Source organism: Lissotriton helveticus, chromosome 2_1 (assembly GCF_964261635.1).
Source record: "Lissotriton helveticus chromosome 2_1, aLisHel1.1, whole genome shotgun sequence".
NCBI lineage: Eukaryota > Metazoa > Chordata > Amphibia > Caudata > Salamandridae > Lissotriton > Lissotriton helveticus.
Window position 1 is genome coordinate 1,543,969,955 of NC_136059.1, and position 12,479 is coordinate 1,543,982,433.

Below are 12,479 nucleotides of genomic sequence, written 5' to 3' on the forward strand. Positions count from 1 at the left end.
GGTGGCAGTTGGAGAGTAAAAAAGCCTCGGTGATTGAAAGTGACATTATCACGCAAGGAAAGGGTATTCAGAAATACCTGATAAACTTTCAAAGTTGTTATACTAGGATGATATTGACACGCTTTGGGGGGGGAAACCTTTTCAGGATGATTACATTTCCTGAATTGAACACCTGGTCAAGCGACTTGACACCCTGCCCCTGCGATGACATATCAAAGCAGTCACTGATACATTGCACCTTGTTTTGTAAATTTTATACAATGTACAGAATTAAGTATTTAAAACTGTTACTTAAAATATGGGGTTTAAGGCAATGTAGACCGGCATTATTGAAATTAAGGATGTTAGAAGATGAGATGACCATGTATCTAGTTGCCATGTTTTTAAAAAATGTAATATGATGCAGATTGTCCATGAACTAAAGAAATATAAGATTGTTAAATGAGCTTCGTAAATAACATTCTGGGAACGTATTACTGAGAAATGAAAACTATTGTATTATTTTTATGCTGTGCTTTTATGATTTTAACCCATGAAATCGAATAAAGCTATTTTCTGATTCTGATGTCACTTCCTGTGATTCCATATGCTGTGATGTCACACACATGAAGTCACATGCTGTGATGTCAGTTGCATCCTGCCTAATTTGGTTAGTTCCCCCACTTCTATGTTTAGGCCAGCAAGTGCATACATGCCAATAGATCTGAGTCACACTGGAGACTCGCGATTTTTGAAGCACAAAATGGCTTTATTTTGGCGGTCTACCGCCTGCCCCCCCCTATTATTTCCTTAAAGAGTCCCATTGTCTTCTTTTAAAACATTGGCAAGTATGAAGATGTTAGTGTTATCTACAACAGCATTTGTTATCTACAAAACCCTATGCCTTCATTGCAGACGAATTATATTGTGTAACATAAATTCGAAGGAACCGGTTTCGTGCATGGACAGACAGACTAGAACAAAGCACGACTTATTCCCTACCCATGAGCGACAACAACGTGAAACAAAAGCCGCAGAAGCAGAAAACGAAAGTGTAGCGGCCGGGAGGCCCGTGACTGGAAGGGAGGGGCCTGGCTGCACGGGGGCCGCGGTCGCTGCTACTGCGCAGGAGGAAGTGACGGGAGCCCGGGCCTGCCGCACACACCAGCGCCGCCGCTCAGCTGCCAGAGGGTCCCTTGTTCCTGCGGGTGCGGCGCGGCCCCTCGGTAACGGCGCCATGGCTGGCATCAAAGGTACAGGGGCGAGTGAGGGCATATGTAGGGGCAGAGTGAGTGGGATGAACTGCCAGGGTCCTTCGTGCTTAGGCCGCAGAAGGAGTATAAGCCGACCTGCAGTTGATCCAACTTCAAAGCAACGGGGCAAAACAGGGCGCGTACAGTGAATGGCCCTTTTGTTATCTTTCCAAAGCCGAGGCAGCGCGTGGGGCATCTTTACATTTAAGGATGCTCGTGAGCTTCGATGTGGCTCCGCCTCCAGCATCCACAGTGACTCATTTTACGACGATGATACCAGGTTTTACGTTTGCTTGTGTGTTTATATTACTCAATTTCCAAAAGGTGTATTATTACCCCCCTCCCCCACACACCAACGTTAATAGTCCGGTTTATGTTGAACACATTTTGTAGTCCTTTATTGTGTGTGTTTTTATAGCTATAACTGTGCTTCTCTTCGTGCCTAAGAGTATTCGAGTAGAGGGCATTTGGGCTTTCTGACCACGTCTACTTTTTGGGGCTAACACCTGGTTTGTTTACATTTCACTATCAGTCCCTGATGTCACCCACACCGGAAGCCGCATATCTGCGGCAGCCTCCGGCATGTGACCTCACAGGAAGGAAGTCGCAGTGTAAACGGAACAACGGTCTTTTGTGTTTAGAGATCGATTTCTTAATGTGGAAACGCTCTATAGGCCCTGCTTCACCTAGTGTGGAAAGATGTTGTTGCAGTCATTGATAACCCCAATTCTCCACCATTCATATGATTTATTTAGAGTGCTTGTAAACCGCTACATGTCGCCTACATTCTACTTTGTGTTTACATTCCTCATATATGTTTATTTTTTGCCTTATTTCCTGTACACGAAGGACGGCACGCTATAATCAAGATTTGTTGAAAGGTCCCAATATGCCGATCCACTTGTAAACAATGTTTGAATGCATAAATGCATTCCACTGGAAAACAATTTTCAAACTCGCTAGGCATGCCTGTGGGATGTTTGAAATGTTATTATACAGCACGTTTTTTGTTTTGTTTAGTTGTACATTAGCATTTTTTGTATGAAATTAGTAATGCCACTATAGTGTAGCTCTTGCGATTATGGTGTTTCTCGGCAACAGTTATATCGCGCAAATAAGGACTCTCACACAACTCTGACTGTTAGCATAAAAGGTCACCTTTATTACCAGGACAGCCAAAGACAGACCCCACAACAATAACTTTTACCAACACTACTTTGCATTATTTTTCCCCAAAACCTTTACCATAAATACATTTCCTTTCCCCAATGTTTTATTGTTCACAACAAACCATAACTTGTTTCCATAACCATCAGTATGATTTTCCATCTTTCCTTTTCTTTCCCACCTACCCTCCCAAACCCCCCCCCTAGAGAAAGGATGAATCCGCTCTAGATTATCCTATCCCTGAAAACACGCCAACAACATAGACAAAAGAGTCTGCCTATAGTGCCCTAAGGTGACATTTCTTATTATTTTATTTTATTTATTTATTTGTTTATTTATTTATTTTTTGGCAACAGGACCACATGACACAACTTGTAACAAAAAAACACCTTCCCTGACTTTTTTTAAAACCAGGGTGGGTGGGCGGGTCAAACGCGACACCACCGCTCTCCTCACTCGCTCCGAGTGACGTCAAACCTCCCTCACCCTCCCCGCGCTTGAACTCATCCCCTCCCACTCACCCGCCATCCAATCAGGACGCGTGAGGTCGTCCCTCGCGCGAAATACCCCAGGGGGACATCGGCTTTGCCCAGTCCCCCTGGGGGCCCATCGCGCAAATAAGGACTCTCACACAACTCTGACTGTTAGCATAAAAGGTCACCTTTATTACCAAGACAGCCAAAGACAGACCCCGCAACAATAACTTTTACCAACACTACTTTGCATTATATTTCCCCAAAACCTTTACCATAAATACATTTCCTTTCCCCAATGTTTTATTGTTCCCAACAAACCATAACTTGTTTCCATAACCATCAGTATGATTTTCCATCTTTCCTTTTCTTTCCCACCTACCCTCCCAAACCCTCCCCCTAGAGAAAGGATGAATCCGCTCTAGATTAACCTATCCCTGAAAACACGCCACCCAGGAAAACCTTCTGAGTTTTCCTGCCCCACCCAAAAAACGTCGACCCATCTTAAGTGGCACATTTGAAACTGCCAATTGACCTCATGCAAGCAAAGTCACTTCCCCTTTTATGTTTGTGTTAAATGTCTTTCTGTGAGCACCACAAATCCACACACCACAAGTTAGCCAACGCATCCCTCAATTCCATGAGATAATATGATTGACCCATCTGTGAGAGATGCACCCCATCATTCCTCAACAAATGCAGCATGTCGCTGTTAAAATGCTCATGCGTTCGCACTGTGATGCCCATTGCTGTACAAAATGTTTTTAAAGCTCTATTCACTTTGCGGCGAGCTCGTTCCACAGCCGCATGCACCCTGGCCCCCCTCCATTGACTTCTATACAAAAATTCCGTCCAAACTACCCGGGTGCCCACCCACTTGTCTTTGATTACCGCTAAATCCAGTTTCATTTGTTTAATGAGCACCAATCCAGACAAGTCCACCAGATCGTTTTCGTCCAAATGCAGTACTATCAAATCTGGAATACCCCAGGCCGCTGCCAGCTTGGAGAGCGAAGGAAATAACTCCTTCCATTTCATCCCACCAACCCCTTTCCATATTACCTCATGGTCATTGCTATATAGGCCAAGACCTCGCCCACAAAGCTGCTGTTCCGCAAAAATTGCAGCCCATTTTACTATTGAGTGACCAACAATCCAAGTCCTCTTTTTGCGAGGGAAATCCGCAACTCGACCTGTGACAACAAAAACTAACATTAATACTATACACAGAGAATTTTTTTTTTTTTTTAAAACATTACAATCTGACATATCTATAACAGCAATTAGATTTCCATCTCCCAATTTTTTGCAACTCTTCCCTCCCCCAACCCAACCTAGCCGCCTCAGTAGCTGCACCTATTCTAAAAGAGTGCGTCCCAAAACCTTTCGGGTTTTCCCCCACCAATGCCAAAGTTTTTCTCAAAACCGCCAAAAATTGAGAACAGGTCAACTGGACTTTATTCTTATGGCAAAATACTGGTCCTTCTCTAAACACTGCAGACTGAACAAATGCTTCCCACTCCTCCACCGGGCAACAACCCTGTACCCCACTCCTGCCCAGTTTCACCAACATCCCCATCCCCTTTTGGTCTGTCTTTGACTGCTTCAAATGAATCTGCAAAATCCCGCTTCCCAGGACCTGAATATCCGAGGCTTGGATCCCCACCTGATTACGCAGCCCAAGTAACTCCGATATACGAAAAGCTCCAAAAAATAACCATACCATACACAACTTAAAACGCAACAATTCCCATTCACTATAACAACAAACGGGCAGGACACCTAACAATTTTTGTAGCAAAGTAAAGGTAATGGAAGCTCTCAACTGTTTAGCATGCCACGTGGTTCTTCCAAAGCCTTTCAACATTTGTCTCAAACGGAAACCTATCTGAACTTGATGCCCCAACAACAATTGACTGTAAAAGGAAATACCCGCTAACTTGCCTGACATCGTTGAATAGGACCAACCTTTATCCATCAAATATAACACAAACTCCAACATAAACTGCTCATTTTGCACTGCAGTACCGTCCATGCCGCGCTGAGAAGCATAGCTTAGAAAACCAGACCATGCCAGCTGGTAGCTGCGTCTCGTGGATCCCGCAACCGACTGCTCAATCAGCTCTGCAATCCTCAGTTCCCCAGGTCCCACATGCTCGAAGGGATCGATGTCTTGTGTCTGTCTGCTCCGGGTGCCAACTCCCGAAACCTCCGCTACTGACAACGAGATAAAGCGTCGGCAATTGAATTGTTCACCCCAGGGATGTGTTGTGCCTTAAAAACAATATTCAATTGTAAGACACGCAACATGAACGCCCTCAACAACTGTAGCACCCGCACATCTTTTGCCCGCTGCCCATTGACCAGACTCACCACTGCCATGTTATCTATATGAAACAACACGCAGCGGTCCTTGAATTCTTCGCCCCAAACCTGAAGCGCAACCAAAAGTGGAAAGAATTCTAAAAAGGCGATGCTACGACCTTGTTCTAACCATTGTGGCGGCCACAGCTCCGCACACCACCGTCCCTCCCAGAACAAACCAAAACCCATGGCTCCAGAAGCATCTGAGAAAATTTGTACTTGCCATATTGTGTCTTCAGCCACAAAATTGACAGACACTCCATTGAACTCCTCCAAAAATCTCAACCATATCAGCAAATCTTCCTTGATTTTGGTTGTCAAACGTATGTGATGGTGCGGCAATACCGCTCCCGCCATTGCAAAACCCAAGCGCCTGTAAAAGGTCCGACCTGCTCTTACCACCCTGCATGCAAACGTCAGGTAACCCAGAAGCCTCTGAACCTGCCTCAGTTGCACTTTCTTGGCACCAATCACTTCTCGAAGAAAAAGCCTGATCTCTTGTACTTTTGCCAACGGCAAGCGAGCCACCATTGCTGTGGTGTCGATCTCAATACCCAGAGAGACCAATGTTGTTGTCGGTCCTTCCGTCTTGTCCTCCGCCAACGGCACTCCAAACTCATCTGCCATATCCTGAAAACATTTCAAAACGTTGGAACATTGTTCCGTACCAGCTTTTCCAACAAACAAGAAATCATCTAAATAATGAAAACTGCCGCATGTCCGGAGCGCTGAACGATACACCATTCCAAGAATTTGCTAAATGTCTCAAATAGCGAGCAAGAAATAGCACAACCCATGGGTAACACTCGGTCCACATAGTATGCTCCCTCAAAATACATACCCAGTAATTCAAAATCCATGGGATGTATGGGCAAAAGACGAAAAGCTGCCTGGATATCGCATTTCGCAAGGTTTGCTCCTGTCCCAGCCTGACGAACCATCAGTAAAGCATCATCAACTGACGAGTACGATACCGCCGAATCATTCGACGATATAAAGTCATTCACTGACTGTCCTTCTGGCCAAGACAAGTGATGAATAAGCCGAAACTCTCCTTGGGCCTTCTTTGGAATAACACCAAGAGGTGACACCATCAGATTCGGCAAGGGGCAGTGTGAAAAAGGTCCCACTATTCTACCTAAGTCCAACTCCTTTTGCAACTTAGTCCGCACCACCGCAGGCAATTCCTTCGCTGATTTGAGGTTATCCGCCCAGCGCAATAGCCTAGGACCTTGATAGCCAATTCGAAAGCCCAGCCGAAAACCCCAAATCAACTTAACTGCCGCCTCCTTGTCTGTGTAAATTTCCAGGTAGCTCCTCATCGCTTGTAACTTAATTGGGGTAGGAGCCTTTTGGAATAAGTGGTGGCAATGTTCCGCGCCCCCTCTGCCCCCTCCCATGGTCCCCCAAATTGGTGGTTAGGAAAGCACTGAAAGATGGCATGTCTACCTCCACATTGTGCGCATTCATGTTTGAACTTACAGTATTGACGCACACAGGAGCCTCTATTGAAACCCCAACACGCTCCTGTTGTAGGCAACTGACCTCTTCCAAAACCACCCGCCCCCAATGTGGCGGGACGCTGTGAAAAGGGCCGATAAGATATTGGTAACCCACTTGCTGTATGAATTGTGTTAGAAGACGAATGTCCTGACAACCATTGCAACCACAACTCTTGATCCACTTCTCCCCATGGTTTATCATTAAATAAACTCACCCTCGCCCGAAATTCCTCGTCATAATTTAACCAAGCATAGCCTCCCGCCTGTAAATGCGCCCTTCTAACTATGTCCATGTACTTAAACAGTGATACAGCCCTCTCAGGATAATGTTCACAATAGACACTGGCATATATAAGGAATGCCGCCGTCCAATTCTCTATTGTTTTTGGCACTTTTGGGCGGCGCGACAACTCCAACTCCTCCTCCTTCGACCCTTCTCTGGCTTGCAAATCCCTATGCAGAAGACGGAAAATATCCACATAATCGTGCTCCAAATTCTCTGCCTAGTTCTCTGGGACAAATGGATACCCAAGGGCATAGCCACCCCCATATATGGCAATTTTGTACCGCTAAGATTTGGAGGTGCACTGTGCACTGAACTAGCTACTGATGACACAGGGCTCCCTCCTCCCTCTTTATCCTTCTGCCCTACCGGCCCTGAAGTGGACTGCGGCCTCTCTTCTGCCCTCGCACCCAACTCCTGACCCTGCATCAATACCCCTCCATTTCCACTCTCCTCAGGCGCAACACCTGAACGACTTGCCAACGGCCGTGTCCACGCAGCCCACCAGTCTTTCTTACCTGCTGGTAGTTGCGAAGCACGTTAACGAATTTCTTCAAGACCATCACGTTGATGATGTCCGCCATGTTTCTTATGTGCCGGTGAGAGAACCGCTCCAGCTCTCTGAAATACACTGGCAGAGGTTAATTGTCCTACCCCCCTCCCACCAGACGCCCGTCCACCCAAACCACCCGCCACTTCAGAAAACACCCTACTTCTTGGATAGATAACATTTTCTTTGTCAAAATCTCCATCATCCTCCTCATGTACATTGTCAACCTCAGCAATTTCGAAACTAGTACCTGGCCTATTGTCAGACGCCACAGTGATATTTTGATAATTTACCTCAGACTCAGGCCTCCGTGTAAAGCGCCGAGTCGTAGGCCCAAAATCCGCACCAGATCCGCTTTTAGACATTACCCCTCCCCCAAAAGCCGCACATTGCTTCGCTGTTTGAGAAAGAGAATTCTGCCCATCCAGAGCAAAACCTGAACCTTCCGTAAAGTTCCCGCCGCTCCAGCGAGGAACCGCTCCATACCTACCTGTTACCTGGTGAGCTGATGTACCAGCCCTTTGCATCATTGGCATCTCAGCGTGTTCAACCCAAACCCAATGGCCCTGTTGTGGCCCGGCTCCCGCGTCAAAATCCACCTGAGGAGGCCCAGGCGGAGGCCTAGATTCCGGAAACAATGCACCACTCTCCTTGGCTTGCCCCCCACACCCTTTGCCTCCCCAATCCCCGCCCCTCCCCTTACTGCGAACTGTGACTCGCTGACCCCAATCATCACCCCCCACCCTTGGGCCCTCCTGCAAGGCAAACTGAGAATATGCCTCATCCCCTACAGTATCTGCATCCATGAAGTGCCTCGGGGAACCTCTAGGCTGAGGTACCACAATGTCTCGGCAGTCTATGAACTCATCCTGCTGCATTAGGTCCGCCAACTCTTGCTCACCGCCCATGTATTCATCACCTTCCCCAGCTCCTGAGTGTCCGTATTCATCCCCTTCGCTATCACTGGAATAATCCACTAGAGTATGCCTCAAACCATCAAAAGTCACTTGAGGCGCTATTTCTATTCTGCTGCCGCCTGCCGAAACACCTTCTGACCTTTGATGCATAGCCTGCGACTCAGCTATGTTAGACTGCACCATGGACACTTCAGGCGCCTGTGACACGATGACTAGCTCATCATTGAACTCACTGACATCAGCCCTTTCAGCCAACTGGATATGGGACACCCTCGTGTCAAACATACTGCTGACTCTGCCTCCGCGCCGGCCAACACGCTTTCTGACTGGAGATGTAAAAAGCACTCTGCTGCCTTTTTCAACGCATGGAGCCGATGCTGAGCGCAGGGGTGGGGGCTTCTTTCCTCGACCTCCTCTGCTTACTGAACGCGCTCTCCTAGCTCTCACTGCTGGCACCTTATCGTCACACGCAGCCCCAGAGACATTACCTGTCACAGACCTGCAGGCTGCAACAGCGCGCACGACTCCTTCAGATGCCAGACGCCGAGGACGCTTCACTGCCACAGAAGTGTCTACCACAGCTCCAGGACGTAACAGGTCGCACCTTCCTACCGCTACCAGCGCTCGAACTGCCTCTCTGGCAATTTCTTCAGCAGCCATAATTCTTCCGATAACCAGGCGACGTCGAAAAACAGCTCCAGAAAACAATTATACGCGCTGACAGGAAAACCTCACAGCTGTTCCTGTCAAACGCGACACCACCGCTCTCCTCACTCGCTCCGAGTGACGTCAAACCTCCCTCACCCTCCCCGCGCTTGAACTCAACCCCTCCCACTCACCCGCCATCCAATCAGGACGCGTGAGGTCGTCCCTCGCGCAAAATACCCCAGGGGGACATCGGCTTTGCCCAGTCCACCTGGGGGCCCATTCTGCAGTTATTTTCACCAAAGGCCACTGTTGGTAGCATGTCCGTGGCATTCAAATATCGCTAACTTGTTCACGAATCTTCCACGATAAAAATGAATGTTCTGAAACGCCTATTGTTCATGTAAAGATGGCCTGTGATGCAAAGGGACGAACAACATCACAGAGAAGCTTGCCTCCAACTTGGGCTCCGCCCCTCTTAAAATAAAGCCGGGCTGGTGAGTTTTGTTTCTGCCTGACTGTGTTGCTTAGACAGACTGAAATGTGTTAAAGCACTGGACATTTTCCGAGTGCCACAGTGGTGATGGCTGCAACATCTGCCCTGTGAAATATTCTTGCAATTTGTGAAGGTTTAATGTAGCTCGGCATCTGTTTTTTGCTAACAGCATCAATTCTTCTGCACTATTTTTCCTGCGTAGTTTCTGTTGGGATAGTCTACATTCCGCACGTAAAGGAAAAATCTATCTCCTCACTCCCTCATGTGTGAGCAGAAGGTTTTCCTGTGAACAGGGAGGGGCAGTTGCTGTGATCCTCCTTCCCTGCCAGTCGTATTTCAAGATGTTCCTTAAATAAAGAAGTTTGGACTTACCTATACTTTGTGGCATCTTTGCATTGGCGACGAGGATGGGATATTTGCAGCTTCCCCATGCTGGAGCGTTAGAAAATTGCCTGTGCAAAATACTCCGGCTGACGCTGTTTACGCACATTATGCAATGTGTGTCAAAGTGAAAAAATAGGCTACAAAACGTTTATGTCCAAAATTCTTGCTTTTCGCATCAATTAGTAAGGGAGCCCAAAGCAATGCGCCACTGCCGAAGAAGGCTGGAATAAGGGCCTGTGTCTGTTCTTTTCAGTTCAAAATAAGTTTATTAATATTAATAAGGTAACAGTATGTAAGAGATAGTTACAGTAAGAATAAGAAAAAACATACAGTATAGCAATTGAAATTGGCAAGCATATAAATCAGTGAGAAATAACATAGCAATATGCCATAGAGAACTGGTAATAATTAACGAATTAAGCAGGTAGAAAATGCTGAGTCAAACATAATAAATAAAGTTAAAAAACATCAACTTGAAGGAAGTCATGGGGGTTTAGGTACTTCTTGCTGAAGGGGGGTTGAGATAGAGAGCGTCCAGCACTTGTGCCTGTGTCTGTTCTGAAGCCCAGAGGCAGATGCTTTGCTTCGGGCCATGGAACAGGAACTTCTGTTCATCCGCCTGGCAAAGTCAGACCCAGAGATGTGATGTAACCCAGGGGCTGGTGATAAGTTATCACCATTATAAGTTAGTAACTTATAAAGAAGTTCATGCACCAATTTGTTTTATTGAAGCCCATGATAGTTCATATAAAATCTCTACTGAATGGTGCATCATATATTTGCTTCCATTTAAGGCCTGGTTTGACAGTGCTGCCATCTGTTGTCTATTGTTACCAATTCTCTAACTTATAAATAGAATTAACTTTGGCTCTGACTGACATGAGTACTAAATTCTTATTTCATGCTGTTGGCTGTATTATTCCAGCTTGTGTATACCTGCTCTATGTATGAAGGAATGCTTGCGCTGCTGATATCCATGTGGTAACCAGCAAACCATTTGTGTGGTGACACAGGCGTTTCTGCTCCATGTGCTTTATCTATTCTGCATGTGCAGATGAAGCTAGCATTCTGCGTTCCCATACTTGCATTCTTCACCCCCTTCCATATTCATCCAGAGCCCCTTCCTTCTCCTTGAAAGCGGGATTTATTTGGGTGGGGGAATTAAAAGTTGTTTATCTACTCTTTTTACTAACATAAATCAGAGGTACAGCTTCTGCAGCAACACCACAAGCTTCCTCTAACCCTGAGGCCACTTACAGGAGAGGACAGTAATGTAAGGCAGCAGAGAAACCTCTCCAGAAAAAACAACTTGCAGACCCTAACACTCTTTCTAATCTTAGTCCTATCTACCTGCTTCCGTACCTTAGTAAAATCACTGAGAAACTAGTCCATACTCAACTCATGTCCTATCTAGAAGAGGCGAATATCTTGCATCCTCATCAATCAGGTTTTAGGCCCCAGTACTCAACAGAATCAGCGTTACTGTATACTGCAGAAACTCTTAAATCTGCTTTAGACCAAGGGAAAAATGCTGTGCTGATCCTATTATATTTATCAGTCGCATTTGATACGGTCTCACATGACCTCTTACTGGACCTTCTCAAATCATATGGCATTTCTCATCTAGCCTCGGCTTGGCTAAAATCTTTTCTACACAACCAAAGACAAGTCGTCACTCTCAGCCACTATCGATCAGCAGAAAACCCTCTGCTTTCTGGGGTTCCACAGGGCTCCATTCTAAGTCCACTGCTTTTCAATGCCTGTATGGCCCCCCTTGTCAGCCTGATATAGTCTTTCAACATTGGGACAATTTTGTATGCTGGCGATACACAGCTAATTCTGGTATTAGACAAACAGTCCATCCAGGCTGAAGAAAATTTACAACATTGTCTCACAGCGGTATTTCAATGGATGAAAGTAAATCACCTAAAGTGTAACTGGGAAAAAACTGAGATAATGCTATTAGGGGAAAAAAATACTTTCCCCCAACCTATGGTGGCCCATAAACATCCCTCCCCTCCTAACATAGTGAAGGTAGTAAAGAACCTGGGGGTGAAATTTGACTCATCACTTTCCTTTCGCCAGCAATCCCTAGCAGTGGCAGGGACGTCTTTTCACTTGATAAAGTCCTTCCAAAAGTTTTTCTATCTACTCCTCTGCATGGCTAGAAAGGCGGTTGCAGTGGCCCTAATCACTTCGAAACTCGGTTACTGCAACAGCCAATATGCAGGGACCAATAAGCCTGTTTTAAACAAATTACAGGTGGGTCCAACATGCAGCAGCAGGGTTAGTATTAAAAATGGCCCAGAGGTTCCTCAGCCTCAGCTGCCCTAAAATGACTACACAGGCTGCCTATCCACAAAAGAGTCCTTTTCAAAATCTTGGTAATTACCCACAGAGCTTTTAGATCTTCAGGTCCCTACTATCTTCGGTCCAGGTTTGCTCACTATGTGATGCACCGCCCCC

General features: G+C 46.2%; 1 protein-coding gene across 1 annotated transcript in view; it reads left to right on the top strand.

Moving 5' to 3' along the window:
* The first annotated feature begins 1,044 nt into the window (after positions 1–1,044).
* The window catches only part of LEPROTL1 (leptin receptor overlapping transcript like 1), a 97,848-nt gene continuing 86,413 nt past the window's right edge, over positions 1,045–12,479 (top strand). Inside the window, exon 1 of the mRNA XM_078676510.1 lies at positions 1,045–1,232. Coding sequence (XP_078532636.1) covers positions 1,217–1,232 — 16 coding nt within the window. The 5' untranslated portion in view covers positions 1,045–1,216. The remainder of the gene's footprint in view (positions 1,233–12,479) is intronic.